Below are 23,629 nucleotides of genomic sequence, written 5' to 3'. Positions count from 1 at the left end.
TAAATAGAGTGATGAGCCTGGGGTTGGGAAGACCTGAGTTCAAATCTGGACTCAAACATTCACTATCTGTGTGACCCTGGGCAAGTCACTTAATGTCTGTTTACCTTAGTCCACTGGAGAAGGAAATGGCTGACCAGTTCAGTTTCTCTGCCAAAATACTGGGGTCACCAAGAGAAGAGTCAGACAAGACTGAACAACAACAACCACAGAAGAGATAATGGGCTGTTAAGAGTTCTTAACCCAATATAAGTAGGGAGATAGTAAGATAGTACCACCAATTCTCGATGCCTTCAAGTCCAAAGGCTAAGATTAGCTACTTCTGGGGTCTTAAAAGGAAAGATGTGGATTTAAATTTCTGGGAGCCAAGATGGCAGATTAAACAGTAAGTGCTGTCACACCCCTGACCCAGTTGGTCTTGAAAACACCTAGAGAATATTGCCCTAGGAAGAATCCTACAATAGTGGATCCAGTAGAAGGGGTACAGCAGTCTTTTAGCTAGGGAGGTTAGGGGATTAGGGGGAAAGGTTTCTATTTCTGTGACTGAAGGGAACAGAGTACAGGACAGGCAGAATCCCAGCAAGCCAGCAGCAGGCTCCACCTCAGCACACCAGCAGGAGATTCTGAGGCCAGGGTGGTGGAGCCAGCAAGCACCAACACCAGGACTCCAGGCATACTAGGGGAATTGGAGGCAGGGAAACAGTCATCCACCAGTAGCTGAGCCTACCTGGTCTCTACTGCAGCCCTAGGGGAGGGGCAGACCTCCAATGGCCAGAACACCCCACCCCATACCTCATGCCGAGACCTTCAGTGCAACTCCAGGGAAAAACAGAAAGATCTCACCTGACCTCAGCCTTGGCACATGCCAGTTAGCTCCAGCTCAGCACCAGGTAAGCTACAACATTATATAGCTTCCAGCTGCCAGAACCAGAGGTCACAACACATAAAGCCAGTAACCAGGTCCCCAGCCCCCAGCACAAGAAGCATGGGACAAAGCCCCCTGTGCCCCAGAAGCAGAGATCCACTTTAAAAGCTAGAGAAAAGGCAATCACAATGAGCAAAAAGCAAATTAGTAGAATAAAGACCATAGATTCTTAGTATGGGGACGGAGATCAAAATGTGAATTCGGAAGAGGACAGCATTGACACTATACCCACATCTGAAACCTCAAAAGGGAATATGAACTGGTCTCAAGCCTAGAAAGTATTCTTGGAAGAGCTCAAGAAAGAGTTTTAAAAGTCAAATTACAGAGGTAGAAGAAAAATTGATCAATTCCTCTAAAAATACAATTGACAAAATGGAAAAAAAAAATTCACTAAAGAAAATAACTCCTCAAAAAGTAAAATTGGAAAATGGATAAGAAGGTAAAAAACCAAGCTAAAGAAAATAACTCCTCAAAAAGTAAAATTGGCCAAATGGAAAAGGAGGTACAAAAGCTAACTGAAGAAAATAATTTGTTATAAATTAGAATTGGTGCAAGTAGAAGCTAATGACTCTATGAAGCATCAAGAATCATTTAAACACAATCTAAAGAATGATAAAATAGAAGAGAACATAGAATATTTTATTGGAAAAACAACTGACCTGGAAAATAGATCCAGGAGAGGTAATCTAAGAATTACTGGTCTACTGGAAAGCTATGATGAAAAAAAAAAGAGCCTGGAGAGTATCTTCTGGGAAATCATCAAGGAAAACTCCCCCAAGATCCTAGAACCAGGGAGTAAAATAGTCATCAAAAGAACCCACCAATCACCTCCTGAAAGAGATCACAAAGTCAAAATACCAAGGAATATCATAGCTGAATTCTAGAATTATCAGGTCAAGGAGAAAATACCACAAGCAGCCAGAAAAGAAAAATTAAATATCATGGAACTACAGTCAGGATCACACAGGACCTTGCAGCTTCTACGTTAAAAGATCATAGTGCTTAGAATATGATATTCCATATGGACTACAACCAAGGATCAACCACCTAGGAAAATTGAGCATAACCTTTCAGGCAAGGAGATGGACATTCAATTAATTAAGGGACTTCCAGACCTTCCTGATGAAAAGGCCAGAGCTCAATGGCAAATTTGATCTTCAAATAAAATACTCAAGAGAGGCATAAAAAGGTAAATGGGGAAAAAATGTTATTCAATACAGTCAAACTGTTTACATCCCTACATGGGAGGATGATACTTATAAATCTTGAGAATTGTATCTTTATTATGCCAAATTACCAGTATCAAAAGTGAAAAGGGATAGGTCACCTCCAATGAAGAGGAAATTAAAACAATAATTAGGAATTATTTTGCCTAATTATATGCCCATAAATTTGACAATCTTAGGGAAATGGATGAATATTTACAAAAATATTAATTGCTCATATTAACAGAAGAGATAGTGAAATACTTAAATTATGCGATCTCAGAAAAAGAAATTGAACAAGTCATCAATGAACTCCCTAGGAAAAAATCTCCGGGGCCAGATGGATTTACAAGTGAATTCTATCAAATGTTTAAAGAATAATTAATTCCAATACTATATAGACTATTTGGGAAAATAGGTGAAGAAGGAGTCCTACTAAATACTTTTTATGTTACAAATATTGTACCGATACTTAAACCAGGAAGAGCCAAAACAGAGAAAGAAAAGTATATAAAAATTTCCCTAATGAATACAGATACAAAAATTTTAAATAAAATATTAGCAAAAAGATTACAGCAACTTATAATGAGAATAATACACTCTGATCAGGTGGGATTTATGCAAGGAATGCAGGGCTGGTTCAATATTAGGAAAACTATCAAAGTAATTGATCAGATCAACAACAAAACTAACAGAAACCATGTGATTATCTCAATAGATGCAGAAAAAGCTTTTCACAAAATACAACATCCATTCCCATTAAAAACACTAGAAAGCAAAGGAATAAATGGAGCATTCCTTAGAATGATAAGTAGCATCTACCTAAACCATCAGCAAATATTATATATAATATGGATGAGCTAGAAGCATTTCCAATAAGATCAGGGGTGAAAAAAGGATGTCCATTATCACCACTGTCTTTCAACACTGTACTAGAAATGTTAGCTTTGTCAATGAGAAGAAAAAGAAATTGAAGGAATTAGAATAGGCAAAGCAGAAACTAAGTTATCACTCTTTGCAGATGATATGATGATTTACTTAGAGAATCCTAGAGAATCAAGTAAAAAACTACTCGAAATAATAAACAACTTTAGCAAAGTTGCAGGATATAAAATAAACCCACATAAATCCTCAGCATTCCTATACATTACTAACAAAGCCCAACAGCAAGAGATAGAAAGAAAAATTCCATTTAAAGTTACTGTAGACATTATAAAATATTTGGTAGTCTAGCTGCCCAGACAAACCCAGGAACTTTATGAATACAATTACAAAACACTTCACACAAATAAAGTCAGATCTAAATAATTGGAAAAGCATCAGTTGCTCATGGGTAGGCCAAGCTAATATAATAAAGATGACAATTCTACCTAAACTAACTTCCTTATTCAGTGCCACACCAATCAAACTACCAAAAAATTATTTTATACAGCTTGAAAAATAATATCAATATTCATCTGGAAGAACAAAACATCCAGAATATCAAAGGAATTAATGAAAAGAAATGCTAGGGACAGTGGCCTAACCACACCACATCTTAAATTGCATTACAAAGCAGCAATCATCAAAACTACTTGGTACCGGCTAAGAAATAGAGGGGTAGATCAGTGGAATAGGTTAGGTACACAAGATACAGCAGTCAATGATTATAGCAATCTACTGTTTTATAAACCCGAAGACCTCAGCTTCTGGGATAAGAACTCACTATTTGATAAAAAAAAAAAAATTGCTGGGAAAACTAGAAAATAGTATGGCAGAAACTGGGCATCTGACACTGTATACCCAAATGAAGTCCAAATGGGTACATGACTTAAGCATAAAGGCTAATACTATAAATAAATTAGGGCAGCAAGGAATGCTTTATCTGTCAGATTTATGGAGAATGGAAGAATTTATGACCAAATAAGAGAGAGAAAACATTATGCAATCCAAAATGGAAAATTTTGATTACATTAAATTGAAAAGTTTTTGCACAAACAATGTCAATGAGACCAAGATTAGTAGAGAAGCAGAAAACTGGGAAAGAATTTTTACAGCTAGTGTCTCTGATAAAGGCTTAATTTCTAAAATGTATAGAGAACTGAATCAAATTTACAAGAATACTAGTCATTCCCCAATGGTCAAAGGATATGAGCAGGCAGTTTTCGGAGGAAGAAATTAAAGCTATCTATACTCATATGAAAAAATGCTCAAAATCACTATTGATTAGAGAGATGCAAATCAAAACATCTCTGAGGTTGCACATCACAGCTATCAGATTGGCTAACATGACAAAACAAGAAAATGATAAATGTTGGAGGAGATGTGGGAAAGTTGGAACACTAATTCATTGTTGGTGGAGTTGTGAGCTGAGCCAACCATTCTGGAGAGCAACTCAGAACTATGCCCAAAGGGCTATAAAAATGTGCATACCCTTTGACCCAGCAATACCACTTCTAGGTCTATATCCCAAAGAGATCATACAAATGGGAAAAGGACCCACAAGTACAAAAATATTTATAGCAGCTCTTTTTGTGGTGGCCAAGAACTGGAAATTGAGGGGGTGCCCATCAATTGTGGAATGGCTGAACGAGTTGTAGTATATGAATGTAATGGAATATTATTATGCTATAAGAAATGATGAACAGGTGGACTTCAGAAAAACCTGGAAAGACTTGAATGAACTGATGCTGAGTGAAGTAAGCAGAACCGAGAGAACATTGTACACAGTAACAGCCACAGTATGCACATGACTGATTTTGATAGACTTAGCCCTTCTCAGCAATGCAACGACCTAAAACAATTCCAAAGGACTCATGATGAAAACTTCCATCCACATTCAGAGAAAGAATTATGAGGGGCAGCTAAGTGGTTCAGTGAAAATAGCACCCATCCTCGAGTCAGGAGGACCTGAGTTCAAATCTGACCTCAGGCACTTGACACTTACTAGCTATGAGACCTTGGGCAAGTCACATAACCCTGATTGCCTTGCCTTCCCCCTCTAAAAGAAAAATATATTTTTTAAAAAGAACTATTGAGTCAAAATGCAGAGCAAAGCAGACTAATTTCTTTTTGGTTTTGTTTTGTTTTTCTTTCTCATGGTTTCTCCCATTCATTATAATTCTGCTATACAACATGACTAATGTGAAAATGTGTTTAATAGGAATGTATGAGTAGAGTTCATATCAGATTGTATGCCATCTTGGGGAGGGAGGCAGGAGGAAGGGGGAGAAATTTTAAAACTTATGGAAGTGAATGTTGAAAACTAAAAATAAATTAATTTTTAAAAAGAAAAAAAAAACCAAAAGGAAAGATGTGATTAGAAACCACCATCAATGGTCATTCAAATAGTGCAGAACCAAAGGACCACAGATGTGAAGAAGGTAAATAATGTCTCAGTTTTTTTTTTAATTCAAACTAAAGACTAATGAATTACCTTCAGTTTCTGGCAAAATTGTAGAACGTTTTATTAAAGGGTTAGTTAGTGGATATCTAGAAAGGGAAGTAATGACCAACAAGAGCTTCATCAAGAATGAATCACCCAAGAGTTTTCTGTCCTTTTTTAACAGGGACATCAGTACATTAGGGAATATTGTATATATCATTTGCTTAGATTTAAGCAAAGCATTTGATAAAACTGCTCATGCTACTGTCATTGAAAAGATGGAGAGATGCTGCCTACATAATAGTCCTGTAAAATGAATTTAAACCTAGCTGAATGGTGAGACCCAAAGAGAATAATCAGTCAGTCAGCCAGTCCACAAACTTATCTTAAACACCTTCTATGTCCAAGGCACTGTCATAAGCACTAGGGATACAAATATGAAAAAAAGAAAGACAGTTCCTGCTCTCAAGGAGCTTTCCCCACCCCCACACCCCCTGGGGGAAAAATCAAAGGAGTTTCATTAACAGATCAATTTCAACTTAGAAAGAGTAAGTACTCCAATGGAGTGCTTAGTTCTATGGGATGTAACATTTTATCAATAACTTTGATAAAAGCATAGATGGCATTCTTGTCACAAAGCTGAAAGGAGTAGCAAACACAGCAGACATATAAGCCAGGATCCAAAAAGTCAGTCATTAAACATTTATTAAGAACTTCTATGTGCGAGATGCAATGCTAAGCACCAGGGATACAATGAGAGGCAAAAGACAGACCCTTAATCTTCAAGGAACTCACAGTCTAACATGGAAGACAATAAGCAGACAAGTATATACAACATACTGGATGAATAATAAATAATTCAAAGGGGGTATGTGTTAGAAACAGGAGGGATTAGGAACAATTTCCGGTAGAAGATATGATTTTAGTTGTGATTTAAAGGAAGCCATGGAAGCCCAGAGATGGAAAGGAGGAGGAAAAGCTTTGCAAAGAAAATGTCCAGGGCCAAGAGATAACCAGCAGGGCAGACAGCATGACTGGATCAAAGAGTGCCTAGAAGAGAGTAAGGTATAAGAAGACTGGGAAGACAGTTGGCTAGGCTAAGTTGAGAAGGACTTTGAATGCTAAACAAAATATTTTTGTATTTGACCTTGGAATGGATGGGGAGCCATTGCTATTGAATGGGAGGTGAAATGATCAGACTTGTACTTTAGGGAAACCACTTTGATGGTTAAGTAGCCTATGGAATAGAGTAGGAAAAGACTTGGAGCAGACAAATCAATGAATAGGCTGCTGCAATAGCCCAGGTGTGAGGTGATGAAATCCTGTACCAGGGTGGGGGCAGCAACTAACAATTATGTAGCATAGTAAAGTTCCCAAATCATTTTCCTTTGTTATTCTATTTAAGACCTATAACACTCCAAAGAGCTTTATTCTCTTATTACAGTTCCAATTTGGCAGGTAAGGAAACTGATCATCAAGTAACTTGTCCCTGGGGGTCACATAGTACTTCTCAGAGGTGGCTCTGAGTCCAGAGCATGTTTGTGTGTGTGTGTGTGTGTGTGTGTGTGTGTATCACACACACACACACACACACCCAAAGGTAATCACAAGCTGGCTTCTTGTACCCAGCTGGCTGCCCCCTCCTACCTCAGTTGTAGCCAAACAGATGCCCAAGGTTTATGTCTTTTGTTTCCTGCTAGAGAATACAGAAAGCCCTCCCCCTTTTTAAAACTTATTTATATTTTTGTGAAGTTCATTTAGGTATGATGTTATGAAAAATTATGGAATCCTGGTTTGAGGAGGAAGAGTAGCGTTTTAAATAGAGTAAAAACTTCACCAGAGTTTTAGAGGAATCAGCTACAGATGAGCTCTTCGAAATGCTTCTCCCCAGCCATTGGCTTCTACAGCTTTTCAAGGTTGATTAGATTTTCCAACTTTCTTTGACTTCTCTACCCAAGCATAACCAGCTTCTTCCCTCCCCTCCCCTTCCAAAAGAAAAGTGTTATTTGTTGTTTATACACACCTTCTTCACAAAGTAAATGGAGATTAATTCCCTGAGTGGGGTGGTGCCCAGTAAGGTCACCAGATCCCTTAATTTTTGTGTGGGAGGGACATTAGATCCCATCTAGTCCATTTTCCCCTTTAACAAGATGATCAAACCGATGTTCACAGAGCTGTAACCAGATCGAGGTCCTGAGGGTGGATTTGGAGCCTTTTTCCAATTCCGGATACTTCACCACCCAGCCTTGTAAGGATGCCTTGGGGGCGAAACACTACCTGGCTTCTGCCAGATTTCTTTACGTGACCATTCTGCTTTCTTGGCATTATCTGAACCTTAGTTTCCCCACCTCTGAGCTCTGGGTTTGAATCTTCTAGCTGTGTGTAGGCTTTGACAGTTCCTTCTCTTTCTGGGATGTAGTATCTTCCTCTTTGAAAGGAGTGTGTTACAGTGAAGTGAACAGAACTAGAACACTGCAGCAGCAGTATTGTGAGGATGATCAGTTGTGAATGACTTAGCTCTTCTCAGCAGTACAATGATCCAAGACAATCTCAAAGGACTAAGGATGAAGCAGACTATCCACTTCCAGAGAAAGAACTCATATTGATTGAATATAGACTGAAGCATGCTATTTTTCATTTTCTTTCTTTCACTTTATTTTTTTTCTTTTATTTGAGTCTTCTTTTACTAAATGACTAATATGGGAATGTTTTACATAATTGCACATATATAACCTATATCTTATTGCTTACCAACTCAGGGATCAGGGAGGGGATGGGAGGGAGGGAAGGAGGGATAAAATTTGGAACTCAAAACTTTAAGTAAAAATGTTAAAAAACAAACAAAGAGAAATGAGTGTATTGGACCAGACCACCTCCCTTTCAATTCTAAATCCCATGACCTGAGCAGCTTCTCTCCCTTCACATGAACAGCTTGGGGTGGGAGAAAACAGTGAAGGGGTGGAGGGTGGAAGAAGCCTAAACTATATTTGGGGGAACCCATCTCAGCTGGTGGGCAGGGACAGTGCCGCTAGGAGATCTATTGGGGCAACTAGAGGCACAACGAATAGCATACTAGGCCTGGAATCAGGAAGACCTGAGTTCAAATCTAGCCTCAGACACCTACTAGCTATGTGACCTGGACAGTTTCCTCCTCTGTAAAATAGGGATAATAAAAACATCTACTTTCCAGGGTTGTTGAAACTGTTGAAAACTGTTGAAACCATTCTCTACAAAATTACCTGTGACTTCTTAATTGCTAAATCCAATGGCCAGTTCTCAATCTTCATCTCTCTTGATTTCCTTGCAGCCTCTGATATGTTCAATAATCTTCTTCTCCATGATAGCTCTCCTCTCACTTGGTTCTCCTCCTACCTATCAGACCTCTCCCTCTTGGGTTCCTTTGCTGAATCATTTTTTTTATGAAATAAGACAAGCATTTTCATACCATAGTAGAACAAAAAAAAAAGATGATTGCACATGAAAGTGCAAATCTATTATATACAAATTGTTATTCATTTTAAATATATAGTAATATAAATCCCACGCCCCCCAATGGCTACCATTAGACACAAATACACACATATACATATGTAAAATCATTCCATCCATACTTCTATTCATCAGTTCTTTCTCTGGATGCAGATAGTATCTTCCTTCATAGGTCCTCTATAGTTAATTTGGACATTTATAATAGTCAAAATGACTTACTCACTCAAGGTTGCTCTTAAAACAATGTAGTCACTGTACACAATATTCTCTTGTTCCATTTCATTCCTATTTTGTGCAGGTCTATTCATGTTTTTTCTAAGATCATTGAACCCATCATTTTCTGTAGCACAGTAGTATTCCATCACAATCATATACCACAACATGTTCAGCCATTCCCTGATTGATGGGCATCCCCACAATTTCCAGCTCTTTGCCACCACAAAGAGAGCTGCTATAAACATCTCAGAACATATAAGGTCGTTCCTTTTTCCCTAATCTTCTTTAGAAAAAAGACCTAGTCATGGTATTGCTCAGCCAAAGGGTATGGGTCATTTAATAACTCCTTGGGCATAATTCCAGATTAATCTCCAAAATGATTGGATCAGCTCACAATTCCACCAACAGCAAAGTCCTAATTTTTTCCCCATCCCCTCCAACATTTGTTGCTTTCCTTTTCAATCATCTTAGCCAATCTGATAGGTATAAAATGATATCTCAATGTTGTTTTAATTTGCATTTCTCTAATCAATAATGATTTAGAGGTTTTTTTATATGACTATAAATTATTTTGATTTCTTCTTTGGAAAACTGCCTGTTCATATCCTTTGACTACTTATCAGTTGGGGAATGACTTCTATTCTTCTAGATTTTACAAAGTTCTTTACATATTCGAGATATGAGACCTTTATCTGAGAAACTGTCTATAAAATTTTTCTTCCAATTTTTGGCTTTTCTTCTCATCTTGGCTGCATTTGTTTTATTTGTACAAAACCTTTTTCATTTGATGTAATCAAAATTAGCCATTTTATACCTCATTCTGCTCTCTTATTTCTTGTTTATTCATAAACTGTTTGCCTTCCCATAAGTCTGAGAAGTAGCATGTTCCATGTTCTTCTAATTTTCATATAAAATCTCTCTTTGTAGCTAGGTCATGTATCCATTTTGACCTTGTCTTAGTAAATGGTGTAAGATATTGGTCCATGTCCAATTTCTGCCAGACTGCTTTCCTATTTTCCTTTGCTGGATCTTTTTTCAGGTAAGACCACTAACCATGGGTATCCCTCAGGACTTTGTCCTGACTCGTCTTTTCCCTCTACACTATTTCACTTGATGGTCTCATTAGCTCCCAAGATTCAATTATTATCCCTATAATGTTAATTATCAAATCTATTTGTCCCACCTGAAACTTTCTGCCAACTCCCAGTCTCACACATCCAACAGCTACCTGGTAGACACTCAAACTGTATGTCCAGTCGGCATCTTCAACACATGTCCAAATGTCATTATCTTCCTCAAAAAAAACCTTTTTCCTTCCAGGTTTCCTTATTACTATCAAGGGTAGCGCTCTCCTCTCAGTCTTCCTGGGCTTGAAATATAGGTGTCAGTTTCAACTCCTTACCTCGCCCCCCCACCCGCCCCCGCGCCATATCCAATCTGTTAGCAAGGTTTGCTAACTTGATCTTTGTAATCTCTCTCAAATATGGCCTCTTCTCTTATGCTGTTGTTTCAGGCCCTCATCTCCCTCACCCCTGGGCTATTTCAATAGCCTGCCCATTGTTCTGCTTGCTACAAGGCTGTCTCTCTCCACTTCAGTCTACCTTCCACTCAAAGTGATTTTCCTAAAGTGTACATGTGATTGGGTCACCCCCATATTTAATAAATTCCCTATGACCTCCAGGAAAAAAGCAAAAATCTTCTGCTTAGCATTCAAAGATCTTCATAACCTGCCCCCCCCCACCTTTCCAATTTTCTTATACCTTACATACAGAGACAGACAGACAGACAGACAGACAGACGCGCGCGCGCGCACACACACACACACACACACACACTTACCTTTTACTGTTTTGATGCAGTGATTCTGCCCTCCCTGCTGTTCCTTGAACAAGACACTCATTTTTTATTGCCTACTCATAATACCTAGAAGGCTCTTACTTTCATCTCTGATTCCTGGCTTCCTTCATAACCTACCTAAAATCTGACCTCCTACAGGAAGCCATTCTCAATTCCCCTTAATGCTAACACCTTCCTTCTGGTGATTATTTCCTATTAATTCTATATATGGCTTGTTTCTAAGTTGTTTGCACATTGTCTTCCCTATTAGACTGTGAGTTCCTTGAGGGTAAGAACTACATTTTGTCTTTCTCTTGTATCCCCAGTGCTTAGCTTAGTGTCTGGTACATAGTAGGTGCTTCATAAATGTTTATTGACTGATTGACTCCCCTTGGTGGTGTTCTGGGAATTTATTGTACCATGTGGATGAAGCTCACCATATGAGACTTCAGTCTGGAACAAATTTTCTGCCTCCCACCAGGCTGTGGGGACCTGCTTCCCTAAGCTTTGGTGGGAAGGTGCTAGGGTTAAGAGAGCAGAGGGCAGTGACAGATGACCAGAGACTTGTAGATGCATGAGAAGTCAGGATGCCAATCCCAATTGGGCTACTTGCTAGTGGGCAATCCACTTGCCCTCTCTGGGCCCAGTTCCTCATCTCTACAGAGCAGAGGATAAGCTCCTGTTTCCTCTTTCAAAAGAATCTTTGCAGAGTGCTTTCTCCACAAATGCCTGTAAGTTCATTGGAACAAGCATTATATCTCTTCACAAATGAGCTACTGAGGCTTCTGGAAACAGGAAAGACCTGAGGGCCATTCTTACTAGCCCAAGAATCCCCTCTGGATGACATGTGGCCATCCAGTCTCCAACTCCATTGGAGGGGGAGCCCCCCATTTCCAGCCCATATCCCTTTGGGAGATCTCTCCTCCTGAAAGCTTCTGAGTTTTTATGATTCACCCAGGCTCCCACAGTTAGTGCCAGACTAGAGATGTAAATGTCTGAGCGCCTTTCTGGCTCCAATGCCAGGGAGCTCCCTCCTGCCCCTGCAAAGAGCCTTCTCAGCCTCTTTTCTAAAGTCCCTTGCAATGCTCCCTTCTTGTTCTCTGATCTGACAGCCCAGGTGTAAGAAACGCAAGGAGATAGAACCGAAAGTTTGACAGCAGCTAAAGGAGGAGTGCTTGGGGTCAGGAGGAGGCAGAGAGCAGGAGAATTTGCCTGATGAGAGGTGAAGGATCGAAGCTCTCCAGGCGGGAGAGAGCCGAGGTGCTTCTACCGGAAAGTGGGGATACCTGGGCTGGGAAGTAGGATCCCTGGGCGGGAGTGGAGAGAGGAGGGGGGTAGCAGACTGAGGAGGAAGGTAAATGAATCAAGAATTGGGAAGGGTGGGAGGAGGTCAGAGATTAATGTGCCGGGTGGGCGGAGGAAGAAGAGGAAGGGGAGGGAAGGAATTTGAGCACCTTGGGAGTGCTGGGCTGGGCTGGGCTGGGCTGGGCTGGACTCATCTGGACTCATCTGAGCTGGGCTGGAGTGATAGGAACCGTGTCTACCCGACGGTTTCTCCTACTGCCACTGCTCTCGCTGCTCAGCCCAGGGGTCAGTGATTGCAGCCATCCCCGCTGCCGTCGGTCACCCCTGGCCTGCTCTCGGCTCATCTGAGCGGTCACCACTCCTCAAGGTTGCGATTTAGAAGGAGAAGAAGGATAGAGTTCCATGGGACCGTCATGAAAGTTCCGGGGCAGCCGTCAGCCAGCCCGCCGGGCCCCTCGGGCCAGCAACATCCCCCCAGTGCCCAGGAACTGTTGGATTTGGCCGTCTACGGAGACCACCTGAGCCTCTACCAGCCAGGACTACCCCAGCACCCTCACCGCTCGTCAAGAGCCCCCTCGGTGGCCTCCACCGGCTTCGGGCTCTCTGACTACGGCGGTGCGGGAGCCAACCCCTACCTGTGGCTCAATGGGCCGGCCCTCAGCCAGCCCTCGTACCTACCCAGCTACGGCTGCCCAGGTCAGCGCCCGTTCCTGCCCTCTTCGTCCGGCTTCGGTGCGGCCGCGGCCGAACTCACCTGGTTGTCGCTGTCCAACCAACAGGAGCTCCTTAAGATAATGCGGCCGCCTTACTCGTACTCGGCGCTCATCGCCATGGCCATCGAGAACGCTCCTGACAAGAAGCTTACTTTGAGCCAGATCTATCAATACGTGGAGGGCACCTTCCCCTTCTACAAAAAGAGCAAGGCCGGCTGGCAGAACTCTATCCGTCACAACCTTTCCCTCAATGACTGCTTCAAGAAGGTGCCGCGTGATGAAGATGACCCAGGTATGCCGTCTCCTGACCCTTCCTGTAGACTAGGGGACGCCTCCCTCCCCCCCACCCCGGCCTGACCTGGTTTCCCACCCTTTCATCTCCCGCGGTCAGAAGGCCATCTCTGGTTGGGCTTGTCTTTCTCAATAAAGTTCTGGAGGTGACCAAAAGGGAAGCCCTGCTCAGGCATTTCTGATCTGTGCCACCATGGGCAAATCCCTTGACCATCCATCCTAGACTTCCGATTTCCTCAACTGTAAGATGAGGCCATTGGGCTAGATTTCCTCTAAGGTTTCTCCTAACTCTAATCCCCAAATCCCAGAATCCTATACCCAAGTCCCTTCCCTTTTCTGGACCTGTGATCTCATCTGTGAAATGAGGGTTAAGATTTGCTTGGTTTCTGAAAATAGATCTCCCTGAGTGGGATAGGCTGCCTTGGGAGGTGTGGAGCTCCCCTTCTTGCTAGAGACCTTCAAGCAGAAGGCAAAACATGTATACCTGTCTGATGGGTTGTAGGCAAGAGGCTTGTTCCAGACTAGTCCAAAATGTCACCTGCGTGTGACAATAGATGGTGGGGTATGTGAAAGAACTGTCATCTTTCCGAAAGAGACTGCTAGCCTCCCCATAGAATATAACTGGCATTTACATAGCATTTTACAGAAATTCTCTCATATGAGTCACCCAATAATCCTGTAAGGAGGGTTAATACCTCTAATAACACAGAAATTCTTATCTTCATTTATAAAATGAGAAAATGAAGCTCAGAGAAATTAAGTGAGTTGCCCAGGGTCACAAAGCTATTGTTAGCAGAAGGTTTTGAACCCAGGTTTTTCTGATTCTAAGACCAAGGTTCCGCCAACTCTACACCATTACTTGAGTGGTCCTAGGCTAATTTACAGAAAAACTGGTTATCAATTCATCTTTAAAAAACAATCTACTGTTCTTCTGCAGGGAAAGGAAATTACTGGACCTTGGACCCAAACTGTGAGAAAATGTTTGATCATGGAAACTTCCGGAGAAAGAGGAAAAGACGAGGGGACCCCAATGGGACAGGGACACTGGGAGCTGTCTCTAAGTCTGAAGACAACAGTTCTGGGACCCTCAAAAACCCATCGGAGAACCTAGGCCTCATTGACTCCACCTCCCCAGAACTGCTTAGCTCACCCAGCTCTGGGACTGAGTCCAAACCCCCCCTACTAACTATAGAGCCCAGCCCATGTCTCTCTGGCTTCACTTCCACTATGGGGGCCCTGGCTAATGGCTGTGGAGTCTTCCCCAGGCACTTCACAGGAGCAGGAGGTGGACCAGTGGGGGACTTAGCTCTGGGAAGGCAGGTGAGCCCTGGCCTCAGCTCCTACCCAGCTTGTTCCAACACAGCACATGGTGTAGATCTTGGCCCCCAGGCTCAGATCCAACACATGAATGGTCATGCCACCAGCTTTCATAACTTCCATGTCAACAACTTGATCTATAGCAGAGAAGGGACTGAGGTTTAGAGTGAGGAAAGAGAGGTATTCAATCCTCAGAGAAACTGTTCTCTGTCCTTGGATTGTACCCTTCAACCTGTACCCTTCCTGTCTGGCTAGTGTAGCCTGCAGAGAAGGCTGGAAGAGGGAAACAAGCATTTGTTCAGTGTTTACTAGGTGCCAGGCACTGTGCTAAGCATGTTACAAATATCTCACTTGATTCTCAGAGCAATCTTTAGGGCTAGGTCCTGACATTATCCTCATTTTACAGATGAAACTTAGAGAAGTGACTTTCCCAGGGTCACAACTACTAAATATCTGAGGCCAGATTTGAACTCAGGTCTTCCTTACTTTAGGCCCAGTGCTATATCTACTGTGTGACCTAGCTCTGAATGTTGGATTATTCCAAAATTTTCCCACATGCATCCCAAAATTTCCACCCCAATTCAGCCTCAAAAATGGCATTCTTTGGACTCTATGAATGAGGCAGGGCTCTGCCTGCTGTTTGTGAGCTTCTGTGTTGTCCTTTCCAGGATGAGAGAATGAGAGGAGAGACATAGTCTTTGAGGCCACTGTCCCTTCTTTGATTTTAGCATCTGGCAAACAGTTCGGGGTTCCCAGACACCAGTTCTGTAGGAGGGGGTGGGGTGGAACTGTGGTGATTTCTTCCCTTTAAAATGAAATAGAGCTGGTTTGCATTTTCATCATTTGGGCTCCTGTGTTTTCTTTTTGACCTTCCAACCCTCTTTACTGAGCTCCTTGGGAGTTTACAGTGGACTACAGTGTCTGCGGCTTGGGTTTGAATCACTGGTGCAGCCACTGCCTCAATGATCCATGGTGCGACCTTGAGTCTACTGCTCTCCAAAGGTTCAGCTCTAAGAGAAGCAGCTTAATGGCCAGGTTTTGTATTAAAGGAGGCATCTCCTCAGCACTGTCCTGAGAACTCTAGCCAGGAGCTTCTCAGAGGCAGCCCCTCTCCAAGGGTTCATGTTCAGAAATGGTTAAGTTCTCAGTGGCTGCAAATACCTGAAGTGGAGAAACTCTCCCTTCCCTCTTTTTGCCTCAGTGTCCTCCTTATCTATTCCCTCCCCTCTTACTGTCTATGTGTCACTCTCATGGTCCATTTTCCTTTATCTGTCCAATTGTCAATCTTAATTGATCTTTGTTTCTGTGTGTCTCCCTGAATATGGCTCTTTGTATGTCTTTCTCCATATCTTTTTATCTCCCTTCCCCTCCCCAACCCAATTTAAAATGGAAGGACCTTAAGCTCATGAATTTCTCCTTCCTCCAATCTTTCATTGCCCCTATGCTAGGTCTGGCCCACAGACAAGCCCTCCCTACCTCTTGTGCTTTCAGATGACACCACACACACACACACACACACACACACACACACACAAGCCATTGTTGTCTGCTTTGGCTCCTATGTGGAACCTTTCCTAGATGGCTATGTTAGAAATTACAAGTTCTGGTTTTCACCATTCTCCCTGTGAATAGGAACCCTGAGGATGAATTTGAGACTCAGGTGAAGCTACTAGAGAATCCAGATTCCTGCCAAAGCCTTTCTAATGGCCAGTTCCCCAAATTTCTCTTCAATATTCCTTGTGACATTGTGGGACACATTTCTATCTAGCTTCCTAGGGAAGGGGGTGAGCAAAAGAAGAAAGATGATCCCCCAAAATATCTCTATCTGGACCCACATCAACTAACCTAATTTCTCTTCCCTGGTGGAAATAGAACTTTGTGATTTTCCTGTGTAATTAATAGAGGGGAGTGTGTGTGTGTGTGTGTGTGTGTGTGTGTGTGTGTGCGCGCGCGCGCGCGCGCGCGCGCCAAGAGTGTATACACATGTGAGTCTGTGAATGTTGGAGAAGGGTGGAAAGTGAGTCCTCTCCATCCCCAGCAAAAGTCCAAGGGGCGGGGCTTGGAAAGCTAAGATTCCCAGCAAGAGCACTCAAGTGTGAAGGGAGGCCAGCTGCTCCTGGGGTCAGGAACCGAATTCTCTTTTTTTAAGACTCCCTTTCTTTTGTAGAAAAAAGGCCTGTGAGTGAAGGAGGTGGGGAGTGGGGGACTTATAATCCCTACAGAAGCCACCAGCTCAATCTTCTCACCCAGGGGGTTAGAAGGAGTTAGAAAGAGCAGCAGCAGCTCCTTCCAGCCTAGATAGGTTTGGCCCTCCCAGTGGAGCTGTCCAGCAAACAGTCTGCCTCCACCTCCCCATTGGCTATGGCTCTTCAAAGTCATTTGCAACCCTTGGCCTGTCCCCGTTATGCCCATTGAGCTGCCTCACACTGAGGTCTCCAATTAAGATTTCTGGAAGATTTGGGGAAGTGAGGAGGACAGGAGTTCAGGAGAAGGTTGGGTACCATCCCCAGCCATTTGCTTAACTCCTTTCCCTGTTGTAATGTGGTGTTTTCCCCCCTCTTCCCTTCTTTGGCATTTTCCCTTTTGTCTTTATGTACACAACCCAGAGAACTGTCATCCCAGTATCAGCTCTCAGGTCCACTGTGGGGAAAAGATCTCAGAACAGCCTGGAAACCCTTAACTTGTCGATGAATGAGCTTTTTCTCCTCCTTTTTAATTGGTTGCAAGGTTAAAAAAAGGCCACCCGATCAATGTCACTGCCTATGAATCTGACTCGTCAGATGTGACCTTTTGAATTAAGAGACTTCAGAAAAAAGAAAGATTAATTCTAAGAGCCTGCAGCTAGGTGTGAAGCAAGGGGAGCAGGAGGGAAGAAAACATGAACAAGCTTAGACCCATCTTCCGATGCCTTTCTTAGCTTTTACAAAGCAAAATAATGTGCATTTCCTGTGTTCCTAGGTGTGTCAGAGCTTAGTGAGAATAAAGCAAGTTGCCAAGGGGGAAAAATCTATTACTACTAATAATAGCTGGCATTTCTATATGGTTTTAAAGTTTTCAAAACTCTTTTTAAGCTCTCCTTCCCTCTCACCATGACTCTGGGAGGGAGCTGCTCTTATCCTCCCTCTTTTAGTAATGAGGAAACCTCCTTGCCAGGGCTCATGCAGCTAATGTGAGGCAGGATTCAAATTCATATTTTTCTGACTCCCAAGTCTAGCACTCTAGACACTGGGCCACCTGCTTTAAAAGGATGTCTTAAAATATTAAAATAAACTCCTTTCTGCAGGGTTTTCATTAGTTTCCTTTGCCTCAGTTAATATCTGAAATGGGGCAGCTATGTGGCCCAGGATTGGGCCTAGAGTCAGGAAGCCCTGAGTTCAAATCCAGCCTCAGATACTTGCTCTGTGACTGGGCAAGTCACTTAACACACTTTGCCTCAGTTTCCTCATATGTAAAATGAGCTGGTGAAGGAAATGGTAAAGCACTCTAGTATCTTTGCCAAGAAAACCCTGAAAAGGGTCGCAAAAAAGTTGGACGAGACTAGAACAACTGAATAACAAAAATGTCTGAAAGGCTTTTATGGTGTAGGCAACATGGACCAGTGGAATGAGACTAAGAGTTGAGGGTCAGAGGACCTGGGCTGGAATGCCAGCTCAGCTGTAGTCACCTTGGCAAGTTATTGAAGAATAGTTCGAATATTCTCCAGTGAGTTAGCACGTAAAGCAATGTGCTATGTAAAGGCCAGCTGTTATTGTTTAGCAATAATCACAATGGACTTTGTTGAGATTTGCAAAGAGCTTGATGTATGTTATCACATTTGATCTTCATACCGTTATGTGCCTCACTTTCCTCATCAGTGTCTAAATCTCTGATCCCATGAAAAATATACATCCAGGACAGCGAATCCAAACAGTAAAATTTACTGGAAAGCATGACCCTGTTAGTGGATTCTAACAGAGAATGGTGCCCTGAACTAGCTCATTCCCTCAGCAAGCATTTACTAAGCAAGTGCTACATGCCTGACACCGCTATCAGTTGGTACCACAAGGGCAGAAACAAAACCAGGGAGAAGCAGACCTGAATGGTCCAATATTTTCAACGTTTCTGGCTGTCCTGGGAGTATTTGGTTACAAGGAATGTCAGTAGCCTCGCTCTCCAATCTCCCATTTCAGCCATTGCCCCTGAGCATCCCAAGGACAACAACTGCAATCCAGCCTCATTGCCCCAAAGAAAGGGCATTCCTGGAGGAAAAAATTGTGTCCCCGATCTAAACAAGCAAACATGAACACCTCAGAAATGGTCACCCCTTCTGTGCACTCTTCCTCTAGTCTCCATGGGCCAGACTAAAAAGATATGATAAGGAGCTGGCCAACACCTACCATGTTGCAGTCCTGAGATAAATCCCTATTGGCATGCCCAGGGAGCTTCTCCTGAGACAAGGGAGCCCCTGTGATCTCCAAGCTGGGAACCCAATTAGATCGCTCAAACTCCATTTTCTTCTCTTGTCCTCCCTGGACTCCAGAGGCATTCATCCAGGTCTTGTTTTAATGCTTGAGAGGCCCCAGTGGGGGACTCATCTTCATTCCAGAAATAGCCAAACACTGGAAAAGGAAGAGATGCTTAACATCCTTAGATGTTATTTTCCTTGTGGGCCCCAAGAAAGGATGGGCCTGTGACCAACAGGATCACAGGTGATCAAGAACCAAAAGGTTCCATACAGAGACCTCAGGGCTCAATCCCCTCATTTTACATGGGGGAAACAGGTCCAGAGAGCAGAAAGGATGTGTCCAAGGTCACAGAAAGAGCTGAGAAACAAAGCCACATCATGTGATCTCCAAGTTTAGTTCAAGCTCTTTGACTCAGCCTTTGCAGGGTTGTCAACATTCAATGCAGTTTTTCTTTAATTAAAAAGCTTTTTATCTTTTAAAAAATTATTGACATTATAAGATGAGCTTCAATCAATTTTTCTAGAGACTGTTCAAATTAAATTTTTGAAGATATAGTATTTATGGTCTTGGCACATTTTTTTGTTTTTATCCAGCCTTCATTGCCTGACACATCCCTCCTCTCCCCAGAGAGCTATCCGCTATTACAAATAACAAAAAAGAAAGAAAAAGAGTTAGAAATGGAAGGGGCCTTTGAGGCCAGCTAATCGAAACTTTCACTGTGCATAGTGGTCTTACCCAGTTTTCTGGCATAGAGTGCTTTGGCAGCAATCTGGGGAAACCTATGGACTTTTTCTGAGAACTTTTTTTTTTAATGTATAAAGTACAATACACAAGATATCAAAAGAAACCAATTGTACTGATATACAGTTATCAAAATATCCAAAAAAATCAAGTTCATAGATTATAGGGAGTTAAGAGCACTTGATTTTATAAATAAGGAAACAGATGCCCAGAACCAAGACTGAGTTCAGAGTCAGTGTTCTTCCTTTGCTGCATCTCTGACTCTCTTCATATAACTTTCAGTATTGACATACTGGAGCATTCAGAGAAAATATCCATCAGAAACAGTCATTCCCACAATCCCATGTCAATTCTGGCCCCTACTCACCCTTTATGGGGCTATTCATTGGTTGGAAAGCCAGTGTTAAAGAGTAAAATACATCATGGTCTCTGTGATATAAACTCCTTGAGGGCAGGGGCAGATCTATTTATGTTCATATCCCTACATTTATCTATGTGCTGCCACACACCTCTGCATTGGTTGGTTAGTCTTCACTGCTGACATTTTGATGACATTTCCAAGTTTCTCAAGGTACTTTCCATGACCTCACTTGACCTGCCCCAAATCTCTGATGGACGGGCTCAGAATCTAGACAGTGGCTTAGACCTGCCACCTCATTTTCCTTCAGTGACACCCATGGGAGAGCTTTTTTCAACCCACTTCACTTGCTTCTGTGTGTCAATTTTTCAGAGGTCCAGCATATCCTTAAGAAATTCCTGGCTACCTGCCCATTTCACTGAGCCTTCTCACAGGAAAATACGGGCTCATGGATTAAGAAGCAGGAAATCTCAGTGTTTAAGGAACCTCAGAGAACATTTGGTCTGATCAAACTGAATCCCTTGCAAAGCCCAGCCCAGTGCTGGGCATCTAGCCGTTGTGTGAAGATCTTTGGAGAGGAGGAAACACACCATTTTCCAAAGTAGCTCAGTTGGACAGAAAGAATCATTAGGAAGTTTCCTTCTGATGGCAAGCCTGACTTTGCCTCAGTATCCATCCACTGCCTCTGGTTAATAATAAGGATAATAGCCAACATTTATTTGGTATTTACAATGTGCCAGGCATTGCAATAAATGCTTTACAGTCACTCTCATTTGATCTTCACAACAACCCTGGGGGATAGGTGCATTATCATCCCCATCTTACAGATGAGGAAACTGAGGCAGACTGAGGTTACATGATTTGCCCAGGATCACAGAGCTAGTGTCTGAAGCTAGATTTGAACTTAGGTCTTCCTGACTCTGCAAGCTAAGCTAGATATTGTGGAGCCACCTATTTCTTGGGCAGTATAATTATTCTTCTATGCCACAGTCCTTCAAACTCTTGAAGATGACTATTGTGTCCTCCTGCATCTTACTTCTACAGGCAAAGCATTTTGTTCACTCTAGGCCTTCCACCAGTCTGACTGGTTTCCTTTAAATGCTCTTGTCAATGTCCTTCCTAAAATGGAATGCCTAGACCTGAGCACAGGACTCTAGTTGTGGTCTGGCTGGGGCCAAATACTGTGAGGCAATCTCTTGCTTATTCCAGGAAGCTCTCCCTCTCTAAATACACACCATGATGAGCCCAGAGCAGGCTCCCAATAAGTCCCAATTAATTGATTCAAAAATGATAAGATTAAGAACAAAGTAATGCTTCAGGTGTGAAGATGGTGTTACGGTAATTAGGGTGGGACTTTTTGTTTTTACTGTTTTCGCCTTTGGAATGCTGAGGTAATCAAGTACCTTTGGTGAGTTTTGCTTTTTGGACATTTTGCTGTCTTTGTTTTGGAGTGTTTCTCACCACCAAGGAATCTTTGATTGAATCGGGAGTCTTTGATGACCTGCTTACATCAAGGGAAGGCCTAGTTCTGCCCTCTGTCCCTGAGCAAGCATTTAAGTCACAAGAAGGCATAAGTCATGTGGGTTTGAGTTGTATGGTTGTGACACCCTTTGACCCTGAAGAAGTGTATATAAACTCAGAGGTTAGTATTTTGCCTTTGGGGGCACACTCATTGGAAGAGTGTTGGTGATTTGGCCAGATGAGACTCTGGGTAACTGTTGGAGCCCCCCAGCTTTGAAAACCCAGATGCTGGTGCCTCTGTCTTTTGTAACTATGTAATTCCCTGGTCAGACAGATAGAGGCCTGTCTGTTAATTTCTGTTTGTTTTTTCTCTGAAGTTCAGGGTGCTGGCTTTTCCCCTTGAACTAAATAAATGGCATATGTACGTTCAATTAAAGTAAGATTGTTAACCCCTTAAAGTTGCTTTCCTTAGAAAAGCAGATCAAAAAATCTTAGCTAGCAGCCCTCCTGTGTGCTTTTGTTGTTGGTCTTTCATCTCCATTACAGCTGCTAAGAACATTGTTGTTACAGATGGCAGGATAAGGAGGGAAACCTCTGAAGCCCTCCCAGATTCCTCTCCAAACAACTAGAAAACCACTTCAGAAATGATCTAGTAGCACAAAAGCAGCTTATCAGCCTGACAGGAAAGGTCTGTCTCACTAAGCTCAGAGGCCAGCAAGATTCAAGAGCAGCAGCAGCAGCAGTCAGTCTCACATCAGGGAGCCTGCATCAAGCCTCCAAGCCTGGGAAAAACAACTGACCTAGAAAATAGACCCAAAAGAGATGCTATAAGAATTATTGGAGTACCTGAAACCCTTGATTAAAAGAAAAGCCAGGATAGCATCTTTCAAGAAATTATCAAAGAAAACTGCCCTGATATATTAGAAGCAGAGAGAAAAGTAGAAATTGATATAATCCACCAATCATTGCCTAAAAGACACCCCAAAATGAAAACTCCCAGGAACATCATAACCAAATTCCAGACCTCACAGCTCAAGCACAAAGTATTGCAATCAGCCAAAAAGAAACAATTAAAATATTGTGGAGTCAGGATAAACCAGCATTTTGCAGTTTCCACATTAAGGAACCAGAAGGCTTGGAGTATAATATACCAGAAGGCAAAGGAGCTAGGATTAAAGCCAATAATCATCTACCCAGCAAAATTGAATATAATCTTTTTGGGGGGGGGGGGAATGGATATTTAATTGAATAGAGGACTTTCAAGCATTTCTAATTAAGAGGTGAGAGCTGAATAAAACATTTGACCTCCAAACATAAGACTCCAGGGAAACATAGAAAGGTAAAAAACAACCACAACAAAAACAAACAGAAAACAAGAAATTCAATGAGGTAAAACAGTTTATATTTCTATATAGCAAGATAATATTTGTAACTCTTTTTTAAAATTTATTTATTTAATATTTTTAGTTTTCAGCATCAATTTTCACAAGAGTTTGAATTACAAATTTTCTCCCCATTTCCACCCTCCTCCCAACTCCAAGATGGCATATATTCTGATTCCCCTGTTCCCCAGTCAGCCCTCCTTTCTGTCATCCCACTCCTCTGCATCCCCTTTTCCCTCACTTTCTTGTAGGGCAAGATAGATTTCTATGCCCCATTGCCTGTATATCTTATTTCCTAGTTGCGTGCAAAAACTTTTTTTTTAACATATGCTTTTAAAACTTTGAGTTCCAAATTCTCTCCCCACTTCCCTCCCCACCCACCTTCCCTAAGAAGGCAAGCAATTCAACATAAGCCACATGTGTATCATTATGTAAAACCCTTCCACAATACTCATATTGTGAAAGACTAACTATATTTTGCTCCTTCCTATCCTATCCCCCTTTATTCAATTTTCTCCCTCAACCCTGTCCCTTTTTGAAAGTGTTTGCTTTTGATTACCTCCTCCCCCTATGTGCCCTGCCTT

General features: G+C 42.2%; 1 protein-coding gene across 1 annotated transcript; it reads left to right on the top strand.

Annotated features, from left to right (window-relative positions):
• Positions 1 to 12,750: 12,750 nt before the first annotated feature.
• On the top strand, positions 12,751 to 14,823 carry FOXI2 (forkhead box I2). Its single transcript, XM_036734368.1, has 2 exons — positions 12,751 to 13,342; positions 14,279 to 14,823. The coding sequence occupies exons 1-2, from the start codon at positions 12,751 to 12,753 to the stop codon at positions 14,821 to 14,823; spliced, it is 1,137 nt and encodes a 378-aa protein (XP_036590263.1).
• The last annotated feature ends 8,806 nt before the right edge of the window (positions 14,824 to 23,629 follow it).

This window comes from Trichosurus vulpecula, chromosome 8 (assembly GCF_011100635.1).
Source record: "Trichosurus vulpecula isolate mTriVul1 chromosome 8, mTriVul1.pri, whole genome shotgun sequence".
NCBI lineage: Eukaryota > Metazoa > Chordata > Mammalia > Diprotodontia > Phalangeridae > Trichosurus > Trichosurus vulpecula.
Note: the sequence above shows the minus strand (reverse complement) of the source record. Positions and strands in the feature narration are given on the sequence as shown.

What these genes read in the sequence shown, in the direction of transcription:
- FOXI2 (XM_036734368.1), top strand. Translation starts at nt 12,751, where the DNA reads ATGAAAGTTCCGGGGCAGCCGTCAGCCAGCCCGCCGGGCCCCTCGGGC. An exon ending in GCGTGATGAAGATGACCCAG is followed by an intron (nt 13,343 to 14,278) that starts GTATGCCGTCTC and finishes GTTCTTCTGCAG; the next exon opens with GGAAAGGAAATTACTGGACC.